Below are 25,166 nucleotides of genomic sequence, written 5' to 3'. Positions count from 1 at the left end.
ACTCGTTAAAACCGATTCGCACTGCAGAAACATATCTATTCTAAAGATAAATCCAAAGTAAGGATAAAACGAATACTCGTCGGCACATAGAAATCACCAAATCCAAAATACGAATACGAAAGTACGAACTCGAACTACAAGTAATAAAATCACCACACATCACCACACAGACACATAAACAGATACAATACCCATGAATACAAATAAACCATAAGTTGCTGTGAGATGGCATGACTGGTAGAATCTCCTCGGCATCAGCTGTAGTCTCCTATCTGATATCTGGGAAGACAGAAAATCCCAGAGTCCAAAGGGGTGAGTACAAATATACTCAGTGGATAATCAGAAAGAAGTACATGCTCAATAAGGTAAAGTATAACAGAGCAGATATGGAAGAAGCATAATAATAAGTGACAGGAGAACAATGTAAGGTATAGTAACTCCTACAGGTATCATATAAGCAATGCTATATCTCTGGTACACGTAGTAATCCATATGCATGATCATATATGCAATGTGTCAACCAAGAATCAATACAAGTATACAATCACTTCATAATGTAATGCACACATATACGGTCCAATGCATGTATATAAATCTCATCATGCAAATGTGTGCATGTAATGCATCAGTCTACACTGACTCCAGCGCCTCATGTCTAATGAGTCGGAGGTGTAAGACAATAGCGGGGCTATGAATCCAGCACTACAACAAAGTAACCTGGTAGCACCCTCAGTAGGTAGTCCCGACAAGAACTACGTACAATACCTATGGTCAGTGCTGTCCTCAATACTCGTCCAGAGAATAACTCTCGGCTGCGTACAGGCCATACAGCCGGGCTACGTACAGGCCATATAGCCAGACTGAGTACCACCCCATCGCGGTGTCGAGATCAGACCACTGACTCGGCTGCGTACAGGCCATACAGCCGGACTGCGTACAGGCCATACAGTCCCCATCACCATGATGGAAGGGTAATAACCACCTATATCACTATAGGCCAACTACCGGCAAGATACACCCACATCTTTGAGATTTACAATCAAGCTCATGCGTAATGATGACATGATCAAGTCAACATAATCATCCTCTACCATGTTAATCAACACCGTGTTAATTAACATGTGTAGGTATTAATGAAAAGTCCTACTGATCACAGGTATCAACATGATGATAACATAACTAAAACAGAGACAGTAATCATAAGCATAGATACACGATGATCTCAAGCATCAAAGAGTATAAACAGAACTGATAACAAGGTCAAAGAAATAAAATCAAGCATGTGATAAACATGAGTATCGAAAGCATCTAATCTATAACAGGTATAAGAGCATGATAAGTATTCTAATCACTAGAAATGAAAGGAAGCATGTACTGTAAAGAATAAAAGAAACTGTATTGACTAAATACAGTAGACTATCCACCTGGTAACCCGTATGTCGTCGAATAAGAACCTCCAGAAAAAATATAATCCCGTATAATATCGAAGGCCCCAAAATCAATCAAGGACCTGCAAATATAATATCACATCCTAAATACCAGAATGTATCAAATAAAGTCTAAGTTATATTTTAAGGGTTATCCTAACTCAATCTCATTAACCGAACTCGGGTTAAATTAATCTAACCTTTAGGCTGATATTAACATGGTTTAATTAATCAATCAATTAGTTATATTAATCGAATCGATTAATACAACTAACCTCATATATAATCAAACCTATGCTAATCAACCAACCTCAGGTTAGACTAATCCAATCTTTAGGTTGATACTAATAGGGATTAACTAATTAATTAATTAATATCCTTAATCAATTAATATAATTAATCTCTATTTGATCAACCCTAGACTAACCCATATTAGGTTAACAAATTAACCTTGGATTAATTAGTATTAGCTTAATCAAACCTAATCCCATTGTAATAGGTTTAGTTCCATACAACAAAAATTCAACCAGTCACTTCATAAATGGATCAACCTAATCCAAACTCTATCCAACAGTAATCATTCATAGATTACCAAGGTTACCCAACATTCAATCAAGAGTAACCCTACCAATGAATTAACAATTAACTTACCTCCAAGAAACTTACCTCTAATAGAACCAAAGCCTTGCCCTAACAACCTAGCTTCGGTTCTCGAATCAAGCCGCCACAAGCTGATCAAATAACCCATCCAATCAATAATCCACAATCGAATGGAAACAACAGTAGGAGCATAGGCAACTTCACAACCAGCCGATCAAAACAATTACTCAACAAATCCTTAATTCTTACCTTAACAGGTCAAGATCTCATCACTTACCTCAAATCCTGCCCTAACAAGAACGGCAGCAGCAAGGCTATCAATCGGCCACCGAAACAAAGGAAGAAGAGGAAGAGAAAGGCACCGTATACTCCAACTCAATGTCGATTCAAATGGAAATCTATGAAATCAGAGGAGTTCTAAGCCCCATAGCAAGATCCAACTCCAGAAAAACCATAGAAACCAAAACCTAAATTAATCTTACCGATTTCCCTTCTGGATTCGCCGACGAACACACGGCTCAGATCCAATCAAATCCAACCTAAATCAAACCGGAAATCCTAGCATTAAGCTTGAGAATAACCCAGAAATCCAAGATCTAAATGAGCTTACGTCTTCTTCTTTCACCGCGTCACCGATCTTCTCCTTCCCGGCGTCACCATTTACTGCCCGAACCGCAACCCTTCAGAACAAGGATCAAGCTCACAATGGAAGTTCCCAACTCTCCGGTGGCTTCCTCGTCGCCGGCTCCGCCAAAGATCGCCGGAAATCGTGCGATCGGGACGAAGAAGGGGAGAAACAGAGGACGCCGCGATGGAAACAGAGGCTTTCGTCGCGGAGGAGAAGTCAGGAATCGCGGCAACTGTAGCTCCTTATAGGTTTTCTTAACGGGTTTGGATCCAAGAATCCAATATCCTTTAACCCTATAACCCTATTAAGATTTGGTTCAGACCAGGTTCGGTTCAGGCTATTACTGTAGCAAACTGAACTAACCTTGGTTCGCTTGGTTCACTAACCAATCGAACCCCGATTTGACTCAAACCAATTTTGTTTGATTCGTCTCTACAAAACGATTCTTTCCATCTTTTTTTTATTTTATCAAAACATCTTTTATTACGAACCAAACCTAATTGGTTCAATTTGGTTCAATCTTGGTTCAACGGGTTCACCAACCAAATGACCTCTGATTTGAACGAAACCACTCTCGTTCATTTCGTCTTCAATAGACGAATTTATTCCTTCCACTAGTAAAATTTCTATTCATACCCAATTAGGATTAAATTATTTACAATTTAACCCCTAAAAGTTTTGGTATTTTACATGTTGTACTTACTACGTGCTATCTCATCAATCACATGCCTTCCTCCACTCTACAAGGTCAAATACCTCATCATGTTCTTTATCCTCATCAGTCTCTTCATCCTTTACCACCTAAGGTCTTTGGTTCTATATGTTTTGCTCATACTCTCGATCTTGGCATTGACAAACTCTCTCTTTAGTCTCATAAATGTGTTTTCCTTAGGTACCCACGGCCTTAGAAAGGGTACAAGTATTATTCCTCTACTCTCCATCGATACTTCATCTTTGCTGATGTCACATTCTTTGATTCAATTCTATTTTTTGGACCTAATGGATCTCCGTCCGAGTTTTCTCCTTCTACGCTTGCGCCAATAACTATCTTTTATCTTCTGGAGATGTCTCTGCCACATCCTTCCCCATCTCCTCCTTTGCCGAATGCCCCATCTCCTCCATTGCAGGTTTATCAACGTCATCCTCGTTCTGCTTTGCCGCCGCCCACTACTGACTCTGCCATGGACCCATCTTTAAAGCCAAGTCTTTTGTCTCTTTCTTCGGTCCCATCTTCTAAGTCTGATATTCCCATTGCACTTTAGAAAGGTATGTGTTCCACTCGTAATCCTTCTCCTTATTATATTTCTTTGAGTTATCATCGTATTTCTCCTTCTTATTATTATTGTCTTTCCTCCTAATCGTATATTTCTCTTCTGAAAACTGCAGGTGATGTCTTTGCCCATTCAGGATGGAAACAGACTATGCTCGATGAAATGTGTCTTACAGAGCAGTGGGACTTAGGATCCCGTTCCTCTACCACCAGGGAAATCAGTTATCGATTGTTGATAGGTATATACGGTGAAAGTTGGTCCAGATGGAAAGGTTGCTCGGCTTAAGACTCTCCTCATTAGTAAAGGCTATACTCAGATTTTCGGATTGGATTATGGAGACATTTTTTCTCCTGTTGTCAAGATGTCCTCTGTACGCCTATTTCTATCCATTGTTCCGATTCAGCATTGGCTTCTTTATCAGTTGGACATCAAAAATACTTTCTTACATGGTGACCTACTCGAGGAAGTCTACATGGAGCAACCTCCCTATTTTGTTGCTGAAGGGGAGTCTTCTGGCCTTATATGTCACCTGCAAAAATCTTTATATGGCCTCAAACAGTCTCCCAGAGCATGGTTCGGTAGATTTAGTACTGTAATTCAACAGTTTAGCATGACTCGGAGTGAGGCTGACCATTCTATCTTTTATCGCCACTCATCTATTGATTACATCTACTTAGTAGTTTATGTTGATGACATTGTTATTACGGGTAGTAATCATCTCGGGATTTCACAAGTGAAACAGCATCTTTTCAAATATTTCTAGACAAAAGATTTCGACAAACTCAAATATTTTTTGGGATAAAAGTAGCACAATCCAAAGATGGGATTATCATATCCCAAAGGAAGTATACAATGAATATTCTAGAAGAATCAGACATGTTAAACTCAAAGACAGTTAACAACCCCACAGATCCTAATGTCAAGATCCTGCCAAATCAGGGGGAGCCTCTTTCAGATCCTGAAAGATACAAGCGATTAGTAGAGAGACTAAGCTACCTTACTATTACTCATCCGGATATCTCATTTGTAGTAAGTGTAGTAAGTCAGTTTCTCAACTCTCCATGCAAGAAACATTGGGATGTTGTGACTTGCATTATCTGATATATCAGAAGCACTCCAGGAAAGGGTCTTTTGTACGGAGACAAAGGACATACTCAACTCGTAGGATATTCTGATTCAGATTGAGCAGGATCTCCCATTGATAGGAAATCTACTTCTGGGTTTTGTATATTTATCGAAGATAACCTTGTTTCTTGGAAAAGTAAAAAAGCAGAATGTTGTAGCAAGATCCAGTGCAGAGGTAAAATATCGAGCTATAGTCATAGCGAGTAAAGAGCTTAAATGGCTCAAACAGTTGCTTCAAGAGCTAAGATTCGGAGAGGTTACATAAATGTCACTTATATGTGACAACCAAGCCGCCATATATATCGTCTCGAATCTATTTTTCATAAGAGGATAAAGCATATTGAAGTTGACTGTCACTTTGTCAGAGAGAAAGTCATATCTGGTGAAATATCTACTAGTTTTATTAACTCAAATGATCAACTAGCAAATATATTTACTAAGTCACTGAGAGGTCCTCGAATTGACTATATATATAACAAGCTGGGTGCATATGATTTATATTCTAAAGTGGAGTTTTCTTAGTATATTTTTTTGTATAGTTAAGATAGAAGATAAAATTGTGAAGAAGATTGTGATCACTATTTGTTTCTCTAAATGAATATCATTTAACTCATAGTGACTTTTGATATTTAGATAAAGAACTTAAATTATATTTATATTATATTTATTGATGAAATTTGCAAGTATAAGTTACTTTACAAGTCATTGCAAATGCAATAATAAAGTCCAAATAGATTAAAATTGAATGAATACCTAGTGATCAGAGATAATCAAATACTTGACGAATGGAAGTTCAAGCAAGATAAGATTAATTAGATGTTTTGCGATTAAAAGTCCGAGTAGCTTAAAGTTGAGTGGATACCTAATAACAGACGAGGAAGACCTGAAGGTGAGACCTCTTAGCAAAAGAAGACTTAGAAGTGAGGCTTTTTAGTAGACGAAAAAGTCTCGTACCCTTGATAGGTAACTCCTAATACATTGTGAGAGTTGAGTATATTTATATGTTTAGATTCAAGTAGATTTTGACTTATGTTATGACTCAATATTAGATTAGTTATAGTCGATAATATAGTTGATTGGTATGTTAAGTCGATTAAAGAATCAACTAAAGATGTATTATTTGTTAATAAAATATTTCTATTTGAAGTGGGTTTGTAGTTCAAGCAAATTTATAGTGCAAAAAGATCAATAACAATGAGGGATTCCTACCACCTTAATCAATTAATTGTTATTTCCTTCTTTTATTTTAGTGAAAAAAAATCTTTCAGGTATAGATTATTAATTACAATATTTGTCATAAAATATCTATAGGTGAGTATTTATTTTTTTTGTAGCATTTCAATAGCATTAGTTATTTTTGAAATTTGATTTTTGAAACTAATACAATCAAATAAGAATGTGAAGATTTTCAAATGAAAGTGAAATTAATCCCTAGAAGTTAGCTACTCAAATGATAAAGAAATTTGTGAGTAATTTTCAATTTGGAATGGATGTTATTATTGGATCAGTTAGAGAGACTAGAGGTTGTGTGAATAGCGTTCATCGCTTCATTATTATTTCTATAAAAACTTGTTATCAGCAAAAATGTACAAAGTAAAAAAAAAAATAAAGAAGGCAAACTAAAGCTTGAGAGACGGGCATTTAACGTGGTTCACTAGTCCCCTACTCATAACCTATGATTCTTTAGGTGAATCATTCCTTGAATGCACCACTAATTTTCGCCTTATAAGTTAGCAATTAAAGGTGAAAAAATCTTTTACAATATTCTCTTAGAGCCAATTAGAGATAAGAATATAATGAAGCCCTTAAAGAATTAATTAGTTGTGTTAGTGTTATGATTGTCATTATGAGATGATTGATAAGAAAATTTTTGTATCATATTTCATTAATAAAAGATAAATTTTATGGTTATTATATTTACTTCAGATCTATGCCAGATGAATAAGTATAATAATGTCCTAGGATAGTAGATTCTAATCTACAACATATTAATTGGTTGAATTGATAGTGAGAGGTTGTAGATATATACAGAATACTACTCTTAACTATTCCTAGTCAAGTTTGAATATACAAGGGCAATATTAATGCGTTGAGACTAGTATATAGATCAACTGATGACTTAATCTCACAAGTCATGAATATAAGATATCAAATTAACACATGGGTATATATTAGAAAATATGTACTGAATGGACTCGCCATGAGAATGTTTTATGAATTGTTATATGAGTGTCATAAACATTATCATAGTAACTATTAGTATAAATAGTCCTTAGACTTGAAGTCACTACGATTTCCTATATAAAGAGTTGTGTACTTTAATATTGACAAACGTCACCTGTAACTATCTAAAATATTATTTTAGAGACATGCCAACGTTACAAGAACATATTGGGTCAGTCACAAAGAACATGTTTTAATTTAACTAAAATATAATGGACCCTAAGATTATATTTTAAGTCTAATTTAAATTAGACTCATTGAGTTCACCCTCAAATGAATTAAACAATTGGATTATTTAATTGAGTCTAATCCAAATTAAACTCATTGAGTTAGACTCAAATGAATCAAACTATTAGATTATTTAATTGAGTCTAATCCGAATTAGACTCATTGGTCTAGACTCAACCACTAAAGAGGATTAATATCCATTAATAGAGATTAATGGAGCATTAATGAAAAGAAGAGCAAAAAGCAAAAAAATCTTTTGTATTCATTGGATAAGTACAAAAACTATTTTACAATGCATTTTCATATATATATCACTTTTAGTCTCCTCTTCTTCTTCTCTTGGCCGAACCATCTAAGTTGCTAGCACAAAGAAGGTGCTACTTCTCTTGGATGAGTAAATGGAGTAACTGACTATTAAATGGTCATTTAACGTTGGATAAGGTTGGAGCTCCTAGAAAAGAGAATGTCATGATCTTAAGCAAGGTGTGGGCAAGAAAATAATCTCCATCCACCTTCGTCCCCCCGCCCCCCCCCCCCCCCCCCCCCCAAATCTTTTCTCTCTACCGTGTTTTTTCGCTTAGCAGAACCCGTGATAGCACTTGGGTACACTCTTAGTTCGTTAGATACAACCTCTGCTAGATTGCAATTGTGGTCTCGTCGTTGTATCCTAGGAAGCAGATACCCAACATGACCTCGTAGCAACGCTAAAAGAGGACGAATCTATTTTAAGAAAATTACGTTGAACATAGATCTCGACATCTCAGCCTTGGCACTTGGTTTCGATTAACTCGGGTCTCGGCATCTCTGCCTTGTTACTCGATCTCAGCTAACTCGGGTCTCGGCCTCAACACTTAATCTCGGCACTTTGTCACTCGAGCTTTGCCTCAGCTACTCGGCAGACTCGGCCTCGGCACTCGACTGACTCAACCTCAACTCTCAGTTGACTCAAACTCGACCTCAACAGCTCAACTCGACCTTGACAGCTTAGTCTCGATAGCTCGACCTCAATAGCTCAACTTTGACAGCTCAACTCTGCCTTGACAGCTCGACTCGGCCATAAAAGGTAGTCCAGTCTTCTAGGTAACCCAATTATCCCAAGCAACTTATTCCTACTTGGCAGTTTGAGATTATCCACTCAAGTCATCCCATCAGATAAGTTTGAATTTAATTTTTTTTATAAATTTAGAATTTCTCCTCTATCTTCGATAAAGATTGCCCAACAATCTTAAAATAGAATCAATTCTGTTGAGATGACCACAAAAAGTGTTGAAGTGTAATAGATTCAACATGTAATGGTGCCTCCGCTTTGATTAGAAATATTCCAATTAACCACGATGAAAAGACAGAGAAGTTCACTGGATTGAACTTAAAACGTTGGTAACAAAAGATGCTCTTCTACTTAATCACGCTGAATCTGGCTTGGTTCTTGACCGAGAAACCTCCAAAGTTGGTTGAGGATGCAACTCATGTGTAAACCATCAGTGCAGTGGAGTCATGAACTCATTCTGAGTTTCTATACTGAAACTACATCCTCAACTGTCTTGCCGACTCGTCATACATTGTGTATAGCACGAAGAGAACGACTAAGGAGCTGTGAGAGTCCCTCAACAAGAAATACAAAACAAAGGATATGAGGGCCAAGAAGTTCATTGTGGGTTGATTCCTGGACAATAAGATGGTTGACTTCAAGATGGTGATCAACCAAGTTCAGGAGGTTCAAGTGATCCTGTATGAGATCCACTCAGAAGGCATGGTTTTGAGTGAAACCTTACAGGTGGCTGCTTTAATTGATAAGTTGCTTCCCAGCTGAAAGGACTTCAAGAACTACCTAAAGCATATGCGAAAGGAGATGAACGTGGAAGAACTCGCTGTTAGACTTCGCATTGAGGAAAACAACAAGAGTTTAGAGAGAAAGATGTTCTCTCATGCTATTGTGAACGCCAACATGGTTGAGCACATTCAAAACTCGAAATGGAAGAATCTTAGATCTTCCAAGATGGGACCTAGAGGAAGCGAAAGCAAAAAATAATTATCTGGTAAGTGCTTCAACTGTGATCGAGTCAATCACAAGTCTTCAGAGTGCAGAAAGTTAAAGAAGCAGGAAGCCAACCTGAACAAGGGACTAAAAATGGACGACCTCTACGTCATGGTCTCCAAGTTGAACCTGGTGGGTTCAAACCCACAGCAATGGTGGATCAATATTGGTGCCGCCAGACATGTGTGCTGCAATAAAGAACTACTCCGCAATTTTGACGAAGTCGATGGGGACAAGCTATTCATGGGGAATTCAACAACCTCGGACATCATGGGCCAAGGAAAAGTTGTGCTAAAGATGACCTCAGACAAGGAGCTCACTCTAAATAATGTGTTGTATGTTTCGAAGGTTCAGAAGAATCTAATGTCTGGATTATTATTGAGCAAGCATGACTTCCGCATTCTTTTTGAGTCAGACAGAGTTCTGTCCAAAAATAGAATGTTTGTAAGAAAGGGTTATGTAACCAACGGGAAGAGCTCTCAATGTAATGACTATTAAACATAAGGTTAATAAAATTGAAAGTTCTTCTACTTATATGCTTGAGTCTTCATGTTTGTGGTATGATAGATTATGACATGTTAATTACGATATGTTGCGTAGATTAATTAACATGCAAAACATACCTACATTCCACCTTAACCTGAAACATAAGTGTGAGATTTGTGTTAAAGTGAAAATGACACGATCTTCTTTTCAACACATTGGAATAAGCAATGAGTCACTCAGCCTAATTCACACTGACGTGTGCAACCTAAAAGGTATACCAACAAGTGGCGGGAATAAGTACATAACTTTTATTGATGATAACACAAAATATTATTTTATGTATCTTCTTAAAAGTAAGGATAAAGTTATAAAAAAAATTATCTACAAGAATGAAGTTGAAAATTAACTTAATAGAAAGATTAAGATGGTTTGAAGTGACCGAGACAATGAATATATATCATCATTCGCTAAGTTGTATGTTGAACACAAGATCAGACACGAAACAACTTCCTATACTCCTTAGCAAAATGATATTGTTGAGTGAAAGAATCGTACTTTGAAAGAGATGACGAATGCTCTTCTATTGAGCTTTGGACTACCAGAGCACTTGTAGAGGGAAGTTGTGTTAACAGTCAGTTATCTTTTGAATAAAGTGCCCTGAAAAAAATATATAAGAGCCCTTATGAGTTGTGGAACGGAAGACAACTATCCTATAAATACTTGCGAGTGTGAAGGTGTCTGATCTGAAAAGAATCAAGATAGAACCAAAAATTGTTAATTGCATATTTATTGAATATACACATAACAACAATGTATATAGGTTCCTTGTGCATGAATCTCAAATTCAAGAGATACACAAACTCGATTATTGAATTGAGAAATGCTCGTTCTTCAAGCACGTATTTCCATAAAAGACCCGAGAGGATGCTAGCTCCTCAAAACGGGTATATGAAATACAAGAAGACGAAGAAGATGATGAACCAGTGGAGGTTGAACTCAGATGAAGTAAAAGAGCTCAGTTGGAAAAATCCTTTCGAATGAATTTTATTACATTTGAGATAGACTCTATCATACAAAATCACACTTGATAACTTGTAGATCTTTCTCAGGGAAGTAAACCACTAGCGTGAAAGTGGATTTTCAAGAAGATGAAAGCAGATAACACAATTATAAGTACCAGGCCAGATTAGTAATTAAAGATTATCGACAACGAGAATGTCTTGATTACTTTGATACTTATTCTCCAATATCCAAAATAACTTCCATTAGAATATTGTTGGTGATTGTGATTGTCTTTTCTAAATAGGGACTTAAAAGAGGAAATCTACATTAAGCTCTAGGTTTGTAGATTAATATAGTCATAATATGGCTTGAAACAAACACCAAACTAGTGGCATGAGAAATTTGATAATATCATGAAGGAAGTGAATTTAAGATTAATGAATGTAATAAATGTGTTTACATGAAAGTCACAAAAAATGGCCATGTCATCTTGTGCCTATATGTAGATAACATACTTATCATTGCTCCCAATGATAAGATAATCAAGTTCACTAAAAATGTTGAACTTAAGATTTGACATTAAAGACATGGATCTAGCTGATGTGATTTTATGAATTAAGATTCATAAAACATCAGAAGGACTTGTTCTAAGTCAGTTCTATTATGTGGACAAGATTTTTGAGAAATTCACTAAGGGTGATATTGCATTGGTATGGACTCCGATAAATAAAAGTCAGACTTAGATAAAGTACTACAAGGTGATTGAAAGTTTGATATACTTGATGAATTGTAAATAGCCAGACTTAGCCTACGTAGTGAGTAAACTGAGTAGATACACGAATAATCATGTTGTTGAGTATTGGAAAGGGATTACAAAAGTACTGAGGTACTTGAGATATACTCATGATCATAGACTGCACTATACGAGATATCCTGTTGTGATCGAAGGATACAACGATGTGAGTTGAATATCAATATAAAAAACTCTAAGCCTACTAGTGGATATGTATTCACTTTGGGAGGTGTAGCAGTTTCATGGAAATCTTCTAAGCAAACTGTAATAACCAAATCCACGATAGAATTTGAATTTGTAGCTGTTGACAAATGTGGTGAAGAGGTTGAATGATTATGTTAATTCTTAAAAAAATTCCTAGATGGTCAAAACCTGTGCCAATAATTTGCATATATTGTGATAGTCAATCGATAATTGGTTGGGCATAGAGTCATCTATATAATGGTAAGTCTAGGCATATATATCGTAGACACAATATCATTAGACAATTACTCTCAATAGGAATTATCGCTATTGACTATGTGAAGTTAAAGGATAATCTAATGGATCCGCTAACCAAATGATTGAATAGAGAGTTAGTTGCAAGTTTATTGTGAGAAGGTCCTTAATGCTGATTGTTAGTGCAAATCCATGCAAATTAGAGATCCTAAGAATCAAGGATGAAAATTTCAAGCCATATCTTGTGATACTAGTGAAAAATTTTATTCCATTGACGGATCGACACCGGCACAGGCATTCCAATCGGGATATCATCCGAAGGTGTCGCTCGGGTCTAGCAACGCATCCAGAGACGTCACGCGGGCTCGGCGACACCACCGGAGGCGTCGTCCGGGCCGGATGATGTCACTGGAGGAGTCACGCGGGCCGCGCGCACCCTCGGTCGCACATGGCCCATCGCAGTTCCTTTTTTAACTTAGGTTTAATAAGTTTTTAATAATCAATTCCTAACTATAGTTGGGAATAATTTAAATAGGCTTAATTAAAGCTCGTAAAATTATCCTATTATTTTTTAAAAAATATTTTATATTTTATTTTTGAAGATTTAGATTAAATTTTTTATTTTATCGATAGGTGAAGGTGGAATATAATAGAGTATGAGAACTTGCATTGTATGGACTTAGATACTATGCATGCATTCAAATAGAGACAGTGTATTGGGAAAGAATGGAGTGGATTCAAAAAAATATCTCGTTAGGAGAGATGAAGGCACACACTATCTCAAAAGAAAAACAATGGTAACATTAAACATGACAATAAATAAGAAAAATACACTTCATCTAAATCATGAATTGTGTAGATAACTTATAATACTAGCTAAACAAAATACATTTAAAGGTTCGTGCCAGAAGAGAATACATATCATTGTGTGGAAAGATGATAGTGAAAGGAATTTGATAATGCAGATGGTGGAAAATGACATATGGTTGACAAAATAACAAGCAGTAAGAATAATATCACCTCAAAAGGAAATACTAGCATATATGTGTAAGAGTAACATTTGAATAGTCTCAACGATAAATTATTTCTTTCGTTCTACTACATCATTTTGTAAGAGAGTATTTCGATGAGGACTTAGGAAGAGCATCAAGACTAGATAGAAAGATTGCAAATCTAGCTTTGTCACTGAATATACTAAATAAAGATGTGGAGAAAAAAATAATAATAATAATAATTTAAAATCAGAAAAACACTGAGTCAATCAAGAATCATGTTAATGAAGGAAATAACATTATAAATCAAAGGTAGAGTTGACTTAACCTAGACCACAAAAATAAACTGTAACAAAGTGTGCACAAGCTAGCTTACGAACACTACCAGAGAAAAGGGTCCAAGTATATTTATCTAACTAACATGATTAACGTTCAAGAGTTTGAAGGTTAGATGAATTGGGAATCATCTGCCCCAAGTTTTAGAAAGAGGAATCTAGAGGGATGAAGATGTAACTAAAAAGAGTTAAAAGCAATACACGCACATGCAATTAGTATAATCCATGAGATTAAATGTCCTTACCATTCTTAATTCAAAACAAAAGTAGCGTCAAAGGTGATTAAACAATTTAATGATCTAATATGTTTATAAATCAACAGGAACTTCAATAAACTTAGAAATATAAAACACAAAAGACAAATATAACATAAGTGATAAGGAAACATCTCTAATAAATTTAGAATGGTACTGTGTGTTAGTAGTGGAAGGGCAAACAAAGAGAATATCTTAATAGAGATATGTTCACTCATAGACTCCTAAATGTACGACTTAGGGAGACGACTCGGGCATACAAGGTGGACAAGGAGCCAAGAATTCAGGCAAATGAAGTGACAAGCTGGATGAAACATTGACAACAGCCCAGAGTTGACAGAGCTTTAAGTACTCCTATGCCGAAATGAGACTAAGTCTCATGTTGGGCTGACATGATGCTAAGATTTGGGTGATTCAGAAAAGTTGAATCCAAGGTTTAAAATATCGAGTCGTGCCAGAGTTTCGGTCTTGGACCGGAACGATACAGTTTCGGTACCGTATCGTACCGTGCCGGTATAGTTTCGGTATTTTTAAAATATAAAATATATTAATTAAAATAAAAAATTTAATCTAAATATTTAAAAATAAAATTTTTTGATAATTTTATAGGTTTAAATAGGGCCTAATAAAATTTTTTGATAATTTTATAGGTTTTAATAGAGCCTATTTAAATTATCCCGAATTATAACTTTGAACTATAGCTAGGAGTTGATTATTAAAATCTAATTAAAACCTAAGTTTAAAAAAAAAACGCTCGCGCGATCGCGGCACGCGGACGCGGCTGCGCGGACTGTCGCGGGGCCCCGGCGGCATCGCCGGCTCCGGGCGGCGCCTCCGGCGGCGTCGCCGGCCCCGGGCGGCGCCTCCGGCGGCGTCGCCGAGGCCGCCGAGGCCTCGCGACGCCGCAGGAGCGTCGCCGAGGCTGCGCGACGCAGCCGGAGGTTCCGCCCGAGGCCGGCGACGCCGCCGGAGATGCCGCCCGGCCGGAATTCATGTGTCGGCGCTGTGCCGGTGCCGCGTCGGAACAAGATTTTTCGTGCGTATCGGGCGATACGGCACGAAATTTCAAACGTTGGTTGAATCATCCTAAACTTATAACAAAAAGGATGGTTATTGTTCACAGTGGACTAAATGAATTAGCCCAAAAAGGAAATTTGTTCGGTTTTGGCTGAGAAGGCACAGTGATGAGTTGTAGCCTCTTGATAGGCTTGGAGGCTAATGAGTAGGTCCCTCAGATGTGTTAGCCCTTTATCCAGCGAAAGATGGTAGAAGGGCCAACACTACTGTTGTAGGATGGGCAGACTACATGTTGCCAAACTGGGTCATAGGAGACCTGTGTAGAGAAGGAACCTAGGGAAAGATTTCAAAGGCCTCAACAGAAGGATTGGGGCGAATTGCTTCACCAAAGGAGGATCAAGCTCATACCGAAGTACCTTTTATTCCTCTGCTAGAACGAGACTGAGTTTCAAGTTTAGTTGACATGATGATTTGAAGACATGCAGAACAATCATGAGCCATATTGCTACACCGAAGAAGAAGCTAATCTTAGATTTACCATTCAAAATGCTTAAGCATCTGCCTCCTTTTCTGGAGCTCCACTAGAGGATTCTTGATGGAATCCTAAAGAAGGGTGCATGTGGTTGGAAGCTATAGAGGATGCGGATGATGAGGCCTGTGATGCATGAACAGGGAAGGGCATCTTGATGGAATCCTAAAGACGGGTGCATGCAGTTGGAAGCTACAAAGGATGCAAATGATGAGGCATGTGATGGATGAACAAGGAAGGGCATCTGCAGATGGTACTTGCATGGAAGGACAGGTAGTGCAATGATCAGCACAACGAAGAACAAGAGGTTAAGGATGGAAGGCGTCTCTAGTACCATATTTAAATTAGGAGCATAGCCAACCCCCCTCACTTATATATATGTATGATATTATTAAAGATAAAAAAAATTAAAAGTAGATGCCTACATCTTACATTATCTACAAAGTAGATGACATCAAACTATTATTTTACCAAATAAATAAAGTAGGACTGAAATAGAAAATAAAGTCCATATGAAATTTTGAAAGATATGAAATCTTTTACAAAATATAAAGCTAGAAAGAGTCACTACAACTTAAAAATAATAATAATAAAGAAACAAAGAATATTGACAAACAGGCTGATTCAATAGCCACCAAAAGATAGCATATATCATGTTAACTTTACTAATGACAAATAATATGCACATTACTAGAATTGAGAATGCTTAATAGAATCAAAATACTAACTTAGTACTTATCATATTTCTGAATAAGCCATTCAAACCCCCCGACCTTGTCAACAAACTTAATTGCTTCTTCAGTGTGTGGCGAAGCAAGCTCCATGAAGTATGAAGTTATCTGAATTTTTTTTAGGTTAGCATGCAATAATGACATAAAGCCTTTCAATAGATGGTAGTAGGTTTATTCATATGTCAATACGCAAGAAAAACCAGACCAGACATGCGGTTTCCTTGAAAAACCATAAAAAACATATATAGGAATGAAATTAAATACATCAATAATGTGTGGTATTTCCTATCCCAGTAAATTTCAAGGCAATTTACCAACTAAACAAATGCTTAGGAATATCATCTGGTCCAACTACTTTTTCATTGTTCATCCCATTTAAGGCCTCTTCTACTTTTGAAATAAAAAATTTAAATTTTTATACTCTTCTGACCTACTTAAACTTCCTAAACTAAGTTGGTCACCTAAACCTTCATTAAAAAATTGATAAAAAATACCTCTTTCCATTGCTTCTTTATTTCCTCATCCCCTTCACTAGTATCCTATTTGATTCATTCACTAGTATCTTCAACGCATCCAAATCACTAAGAGAGTGTAAGGTTAGATATCCTTGTAATGAGCTAGATTTTTACAATATATTTAAACCATATCGAATGATTGGGTAATTCCACCTAATCACCAATAAAAGATAGAGATGGCACCTTATGAAATCAGAATTGAAAAGCTACAATACATTCTTAAATTTCAACCATAGGTAGCTTTCAGTTTAAAAGAGATACTTATCATTAAATTCAATACCTAACAAATTAATGCTCAAAAAAGATCTTAATTTTCAAATAAGCATCCAAAAATCAAGATATTTACAAACAAAATCCAAATGTTAAAGGTTGACTTTCTAGTTACCATCATTCAAATTATTAGCATGTTGCGATGTGCGAATTGGTGAATGGACTTATATTAGAAGCAACACTATCTAGTAAAAAGAATAAGCCAACAGTTTTTTTTTAATTTCTTGTGCGTTAATGTGCATATTTTATAATCAAATTTTTATCAATAATCAGTCTGTGGAAGTTGAGGGGAATGAGAATCTGAAAGTGAAACAAAATGGTGATGAGAATAAAAAAGAATAATAATAGAAGTGCTAGCCTTTCCTCCACTTGCAATTATTTCTATAAAGGGTTTCTCTGCATGTTTTGATTTTCTATCCAACTGCAAGAAACAGAAAATAAAAAGAAAGATTCAGAACATCAAAGATATCAACAAATATATAAAGAAATACTAGAACCTAAAAGCCATTTATTATGAAAAGGAATGTACACCCAATCTTACTTTTCCATATATTGATAGTTTAGTTTCATTCATTGTGTCATTGATAACAAGGTCTGATGATCCCAACTTACCCAGTATCTCTTCACCAGATTGCGTTGAAGTATTGCCTGATTCTCTAAATATGTCCTTTTAAAGAGGAGCCTACAAAAAAACATGAGGAAAAGCAATTAGCAATGCAAAATTAAAATCAGATCCAAAATTGGAAGATCAAAACATAAATAGCACTGCAGAGTTGTACAGAAGCTCTATAGGTTGCTTGGACAAGTTTTTTCAGCCAAGTAGATTTTGATTCATCATCATGAAATTCGATAATAAGTGTATGAGTTGATTCCAATGCCTGGACAATAAGATTGGTGCATAGATAAGAGATGCTCAAAATAAGAGATGGAATTGTATAAATGAATCAACAATGCAGAAAAAGCATAGTTGATCAAAGAAATAAAACATATATGAATATTTAGCATTATAGAACACACATCAAGGTCAAATGCATAAATGCATGAATATAAAACCAGGTAGGTATTGCCAAATATGGCAAAGTGTACAGTTCCAAGCATGGATGAATACTTTGACTAATGCTACCATGTCATACAAGCCTTTAACTCAGCTTGTGTCAAGTAAGATAAACTCCAATAGCTACAGGTCCTTTTTTCTCTTTTTTGTTTCAACTTTCTCTACCAAGTGACAAAGTGACACCAATTAAATTTTAGATGTCTTACAAGCAGTTTATAACCTAGGTAACAAAAACATATGGGACTGAACTCACATTGCATATAACAAGAATCATAGCAGCCATATGATGGAAGATGCTTTTTAAGCTATTAGTGCGTTTATGGGAGAACCAAGGTCAGCATAGTCTAAATCATCTTAGCATAGTTAACGGAATGGTGTCATTCATGTAGAAAACAATTTTAAACCTTACTCCAATGATCCAAAAATTAGAAATCATTTGCCTGACTAAATTCCAGAAATTGTTATGCAGCTTGACAAATAAATCATATGCATTAAGAGTAATATTTGAGTGTGAAAGTCCTTTTCATGTATTTTGTACACAGTTTCAAAGTGTCAACCAATATTTGTTTGTATGTGGTCGAATCATATCATTCCAATTACTGATTCAATCTGATAGCAAGGTTTAAAATTTCACGTCATGTGTTCATGATTCGAATCATAGTTTCAATCTTTAATAAAAACAATAGTGTCGGTACCATATCAGTGTTCCTACATACAATGACGATTAGAAGGAAAGAACAAAAAAGATGAAGAAAATAAAGAAAAATACACAATTATATACCTAAATTTGAACTTTGTGTCCCGTGTAAAATTTCAGGTCATGTCATAATTTCAATCTCTAATAAAAACAATAGTGTTTTGGTACCATATCAATGTTCCTATGTACAGTGGCAATTAGAGGGAAAGAACAAAAAAGATGAAGAAAAGAAAGAAAAATACACAAGTATATACCAAAATTTGAACTTTGTGTGTCATATAAAATGATACAATTTTGAGATTGTGTTGTACAAACACAAGGTACAAAAAAATTAATAAACATGTCTATTCATCTTGACATGTGTTGTAGCTTGCTAAAGGGCGTCGAACATCAATAAGATAAGAACTTATAAACATATTTGAGACGAGGGCATAGATTGTGTGTCAAGCAATATTATGTTTCAATAATTTATTAAAATGATGTTGCCGCCAAAAATGATACAAGATTTCAAACCATATTTAAAAATGATACATGATAAATATCATTGTGTCGTCATATCGATATGGTTTCAATGGAGAGAGAGAGGATGTACAAACAAAAAGTGCTATCCAACACAAGAAGATTCTCTTTCTCAAGATTGGGAGATGTAAAAAAAATTGAAGTGTAGAAAAACGAGGCTAGTTGTTGAAATCAAGATATATTCGCACCAGATCTAGTTTCACTTTTGTTGATCCAAGTACAATTCTGAATGGTTAATCAAGATATATTTGTTAACTTGAAGATAATCAATTCTAATGCTAGATGAATGTGCTGAGAGTATAATTCATAATGGGTCTTCTAGAAGGAACAAATGCTCTAATCTAATACACAGTATTCATTTTCATATAAGAAAGGTATTTGTTGTATTTTTCTAACTTATTGCTTCAAAATTTTAATTTAATTGCCTTTATAATAGTCAAATAGAAAGGGATTATTCAAGATTATCCAAACTGACCTAAAACACCAAAACTATGTCAGATCCAATGCCTACTTATTGTTTAGTATCTCAGTCTTAACAATAGAATATCTTTACATTCAATGGGCATTTTAAAGGTTGGCATATAGCAAATAGTTTATCATAACTCATATAATTTGAGATTTTAAATACCTTTTAGCTCTCACAAAGTCGTTTTCAATTATTATCATTAACATCCATCTTATGCTTGCTACATAAAGATGGATTATATTTGCACTAAGACGACCAGAACTTCCTTCATTCCATGTACGACACGCAACTTCAAGGATAGATTCTCAGAACAAGCAACATTGGATGACCTCTTCCTAAACCTAGGGTTGGTGCTTAGTACCCCACCAGCATTGGCACCAAGCACGACCCTACATCTTATTCTAGCCACAGAGCATCTTAGAACAAGATCTCAAACCTTGCTTTGGATTACTATATATTTGAAATTAATATATATGATAAATTAAAATTACTAATATTTCATGTTACAAGATCTCAAAGAATGCAATAAAACACTAGTATTTCAAGTTAATCCAAAATAAATAAATATGCAAAATATGCCAATACAGAAACCAACAGAAAACTTGGACCAAAAAATGACAAAAAAATAATGTGTTTTATGTTTAAAAAGATATTAAGATCTTTTAGTGAAGAAGCATTAGCTTCTTCAAATCACACCTTTAGGATGAAAAAATGTCAGAGAAGCATAGGATGCACGAACTAGTATCAAATGAGACACCATCCACTTTAAAAATTACCTTCTGAATATCAACTCCTCTGTAGTTAATAAAAATAGCATTAGCTGATCCATCTACACTCGCTGGTGGAACTTCAAGTACTTGCTGGAGGCAGAATCATCACATCAGCAACAAATTTAAGATACATCTAAGCAGTTAATGTGTGATCAAGGATACCATTACTAACCTTCACATAAGGTATAATATTAAATACAGCTTCACTCCCCTCTAGCATTTTAAAGCAATCCCCACCTATGCAAAAGATCAAGGTGAATCCGACAGCTGTTCTACCTCTTTCTCACTGTAACATGCAACTCAGAAATTCATATTCACAAAAATCAAACAAGGTATGCAAACATCATGGAGTTTATAGAAAGATCAATTGCAACGAGAAAAATTATAAACAAAACTAGCAGTGTTTATTCATCTAATGCTTTGCTTAAGCCGTAAAAAAAAATCATTAAGCTATTAAATAATACTTGCCTGTAGGAAGTAATCTCAGTTTCATCAGGTGACACCCATTGAAAGTCTGTGTTGTTCTTTCCTCGAACCAAGATTAAAGCAGGCTTTGTGATAATGTGAACTTGACTGGCCACATGGCAAGCTGTCAAAGATTGATCAGCAGTAATCATTACCTAACAAATGTATATAAGTTGCACAATAGAAAATCAGAACCGGTTTCCTTCCAAGTAAAGAAATTAGCGACTTGACAGTCAGACTAGCAGGTTTTGCTGTCCATTTCTAGAGCAATGAGAAGCAAAAGATGCCAGAAGCTCAGGATTCATTATGGAGGGAAGGTTAAGTTAACGAGAACTTTGAGTTCTAGAGTAAATTGTGCTGAGTTTTACATTGGTTAATTCAACCAGAGTTGCAATCAACAAATTCTAGGTCCCAATGTAAATTATCATTACTGTTTGAACAGGATTATTTATGATGCAACTAGGATATTAAAAAGGTAAGATAACTGATCTTATGAACCAACCAATGGATCATACCAAGTCATGTGATGAACCTTTCAGTTCAGATAAAACAGTGGCAGAATCAGATCAGATAGGACAATTGAAAACTTGTTAACAGACAATTCCCAAATTAATATCAACAACTTAGACAATTAATTTTGTATTCAGGATATAGGAATAGATAACTAAATACAATTACAAATTTACTAGAATTTTTTACCGCAAAGAAAATAAACATCAGACCATTTTCAACCACATCTCTGTCTAAACTTCTAGCTTCACTAACCTGTAAAGGCAATGAAACATAATGTAACATGTAATGTTAAAATTTTCAAAAAGACATTTCTAAGAAATGAAAGGAAAAAAAATCTACCTAAGTTTGATATGTTACAAACAAGGAGGATACTAATAACCACCAACATAACAAAGATCCTAGTTTGAACATTACAGGAGAAGTCATACCAAAAATAGATTGAAAAGCTAAACAACAAGGCTAAGGTGGAGTTTAGTTGGTAGGTTTAGTAATCTCTTCCACTAGATACCTTAGGATCTTTCTTGAGGGGAAAATGTAAATTATGAACTGCTAGTCCTAAAATTCTTAATATTTCTTTTTTCACAGAAATTCATTGGAAGAGACTGTGCTACTCCTAATTCACTTGAAAATGCTCTAAGAAAAAAACTGGTGGGCACACTGAACAGAACTAATTAGGAAAAAATCACTCAGCTCAGGAAAATCTCACCTGAAAAAAGATAATTGAGGTTTTTGCTAGACAATAGAAAACCTAGTTTTCTAACTAATGACCATCAGAAATAACCATGAGTCGTTTCTAGTATCTCAATCCATAGTTATAAAAAAAATAATAATTAAGCAGAAAAAGTAATGGATCTTACACATGAATGTTGTTTAGGCCGTTTCCTTTAGAGGAACAAAAACTAGGTGAGATAAAGAAGGTAGGGCTAGAAAAGAAAGAGAAGAGACAAAGAATTGGTTCTGAAGGAAGCAGCTACATTCACATAATGGAACCTCACAATGGCAAATTGGGAAATGGAGGTGCTCTTTTAGAGCAATAGCATAAAAGTCCTTGTTGTAAGATCGAAGTGAGCTCTAGAGGGGAGGTGAATAGTGTTTGTCTCTTTTTCGCATATTCATAAAATCTATAACTCGAATATACAAAAACACAGCGGAAGATTTTGTCAAACACAAGTAAATACACGTTTTTTTTTATTTGGTTCACAGACGCTAGCTGTTACTCCAAGGCTCGCAGTCCTTAACTGCCTACGTTAGATAATTCACTATTAAACTCTCTCTTACGAGAAAGAGTAGCCTTTACAAAGGATGTAGGATCGGCAACACTTTACCGTCCTAGTAATTAAGTACAGAATAGTCAAAAATCAATATCCAAGTTACCAACAAAAAGAGTTAGCAAGGGCGTGCGGTTGTCGGTGCAGTGTTCCAGCGTCGCAGCAGCATTTCGAGAGCATCGTTCGCGTGCAGAGTTGTCGTAGACTAATTATGAATGGATGTTCTAGGGTTCCCCCTCGCAGCTTCTATTAACTGATCTGGTCGCTTGGAACTCCTTCCGGGCACCTCCACATCGACTCATCGATCTGCTCTCGCTAACTTAGCAAAGGAATGCTGACGTGGAGATTATCAGGTCAGCTTTAACTCTATAGCACCTTATCCTTCTCCGAGCACCTAAAGCCTTATGGGCACCTCAAAGTTGAAGTGTCTCTGGCCAATCTTAACTCGTCATCTCATCTGCCTCGCTGAGCCGATCGGCTGACATCCGGATGCTTAGATCCCTTCTGGGCACCTGCACCATCCAATCGTCCGGATCTATTGGGGCATCCGGAACCCGAAGTTCTGGTCCCTTAATTTTCTACACCATAAAGTTAGCACAATATATAACTTACAGGAAATTAGACAGTTCTTTAACCGTCTAGTCTTGACTTTTAGATTTCAACGAAATCCTAGGCTAGACCGACACTTACTGTTCCCTTCAAGGGAATGCGTCCTCACCTGCTCCTCTCAAGGGAATGCGTCCTCACCTGCTCCTCTCATAATTCCTTTGGAAGTGTAGATAAACAATTAACTTTTGTTGAATGAATAATAATTGTTCATTAAATAACAGTAAACCACATTAAGGTGCAGTGCATATTCTTTATATTCATATGATACCTCATGGTGCAAAACAAGCAATCAAAATAAATTCTTGGAGTTAATAACCCACCTTCACAAATGCAAAAAATTGATCTTGTATACGAACTATAACACTCATTCTCTTCAAGTGCGAAGCAAAATGGTGCCTATGTATAATTTGCATAGCTTGACCACCTGACCTGTGAGCAAATATTGAACTTGAAATTAAATATCCAATCCGTCAATGGAGTAGAATGGCATAACATACTATAGCTAAAATTAACAAAACATCTACCGCCCTCATTATAATATCACTCTACAAAATACAATCGTAGGCAGCTATTCTATAATATTGAGATAAGCAAGCCATTTAGAGGGAAGATAAAAGGAATCATAAACTATTAAGGGGCAAGCACTCCAATTTAGACAAAATTGTGTACCCATATGCGAGAGGGGTGTAACCTGCTCTTTTGTAAGCAAATTTCCTACTCATGCTCCTATCCCACATGCCTGCACAGACCTACTGAGCTACCATGTTAACAGACCTGCACTTCTCATGCAGCATAAAATATGTATCCATTTAAGAGGGGCATAGTTTTACTTAAAGTGTCATTTCTACACAACACCCTACCAGCTCCACATGCCCACTACTATGTTAAGGGTTCTACACTTCCTATTGAGCCCAAAATGAGAACTCGTTTAGGAAAGACATTTGTCTTTAGTTAAAGGGGCCTAGAACTCCTGAACATGGCTACTAGGACCATAATAGTATCATACTACTCTCTTTTGATGATACTCAACATAAACAACTACCAATTTCCCTAAGTATCATCCAACTATCTCAGGCAAACAGATATGGTTTCAACAGTAGCAAATAACAGAAGCCCCATTTTAGCTGAGAAGTGAGTGTAAATAGGGCATAAAGGTGGTTAAAGTAAGAGTACACATCAGAAGGGGAAAATAAAGCAGGAAATAAACCTACAATCATAAATATTAAGCAGGAAACATGTGCAAATCCATAATGGATGTAAATAGTACACAACTTGAAATTGTTGAGCATAGAAGAACAAAAGATAACAATGTGAATAAGTAATTGACTTATTATCCTAAATGTCATATACATATATAAAGCATACAACCTTAGTTAAGATGAGGAGAAGAAAGAACAAGATATCAACAACCTAACTAATGTAGAGAGTTTCGGTTCAGCTAAGTAACAACCAATATTGTTTTCTTCAACGTGCTGAACCTCAAATGAAGATCATAAGTTAATGGATATACATGAACTAATAAAATAATCAACACAATATGCATACACATTGTTCATAGCATGCGAAAATCTGAAAATAGTGAACTCTCAACGTAACTTTGATATAATCTTCCCATGATAAATTGCTTAACGTTATATTATAAGATCTTAAATAGAAAGATTTACAATCTAATTTTATTAGAGAACAAGTTTGGGAGTGTAATATACTAGCATGTAGACAGACAATCAGAACATGTGCAATCATCGACTTCAATCCATTCAAGAAAGTTATCAGGACCTAAAAACTTTCCCATGGAGTGCCAACACACCCTTAAGTTATCTAGCTCAAGGACCAATCATCATATGATTGAAAACTTCAGTGCATATTCTATTACCATATCTAGAGATGGTCAGCATAGAAGTATCAG

General features: G+C 35.8%; 1 protein-coding gene and 1 long non-coding RNA gene across 3 annotated transcripts; both read right to left on the bottom strand.

The window, feature by feature from the left end:
• LOC141843796 (uncharacterized) lies at positions 1-20,677 on the bottom strand. 2 transcript variants are annotated; one of them, XM_074731825.1, is made up of 6 exons: positions 20,578-20,677; positions 20,412-20,495; positions 17,512-17,581; positions 17,258-17,320; positions 16,157-16,222; positions 1-279 (listed from the first exon to the last, which is right to left on the bottom strand). In XM_074731825.1, exons 2-6 carry the CDS (start codon positions 20,462-20,464, stop codon positions 160-162), a joined length of 372 nt encoding a protein of 123 aa, XP_074587926.1. In that variant the 5' UTR covers positions 20,465-20,495; positions 20,578-20,677; the 3' UTR covers positions 1-159. The 2 variants fall into 2 exon arrangements, 1 of the variants encoding a protein (XP_074587926.1); XR_012603071.1 differs by lacking the exons at positions 1-279; positions 16,157-16,222 and adding an exon at positions 17,679-17,777 and having other exon boundaries at positions 17,068-17,320.
• Positions 20,678-20,879: 202 nt separating this feature from the next.
• On the bottom strand, positions 20,880-23,612 carry LOC141844561 (uncharacterized). Its single transcript, XR_012603145.1, has 3 exons — positions 23,581-23,612; positions 21,570-21,635; positions 20,880-20,994 (listed from the first exon to the last, which is right to left on the bottom strand). It is a non-coding gene; the product is annotated as an uncharacterized LOC141844561 (long non-coding RNA).
• Positions 23,613-25,166: the final 1,554 nt, after the last annotated feature.

This window comes from Curcuma longa, chromosome 13 (assembly GCF_044706935.1).
Source record: "Curcuma longa cultivar G26 ecotype Majalengka, Jawa Barat chromosome 13, ITB_CL_G26_1.1, whole genome shotgun sequence".
In the NCBI taxonomy this organism is placed as follows: domain Eukaryota; kingdom Viridiplantae; phylum Streptophyta; class Magnoliopsida; order Zingiberales; family Zingiberaceae; genus Curcuma; species Curcuma longa.
The sequence above is the reverse complement of the archived record's forward strand: the minus strand, read 5'-3'. Positions and strand labels throughout refer to the sequence as shown.

What these genes read in the sequence shown, in the direction of transcription:
- LOC141843796 (XM_074731825.1), bottom strand. Translation starts at nt 20,464, where the DNA reads ATGGATCAGCTAATGCTATTTTTATTAACTACAGAGGAGTTGATATTC. An exon ending in ATCTGGTGAAGAGATACTGG is followed by an intron (nt 17,321 to 17,511) that starts GTAAGTTGGGAT and finishes TGTTTCTTGCAG; the next exon opens with TTGGATAGAAAATCAAAACA. An exon ending in CAATTAAGTTTGTTGACAAG is followed by an intron (nt 280 to 16,156) that starts GTCGGGGGGTTT and finishes CTGTCTTCCCAG; the next exon opens with ATATCAGATAGGAGACTACA.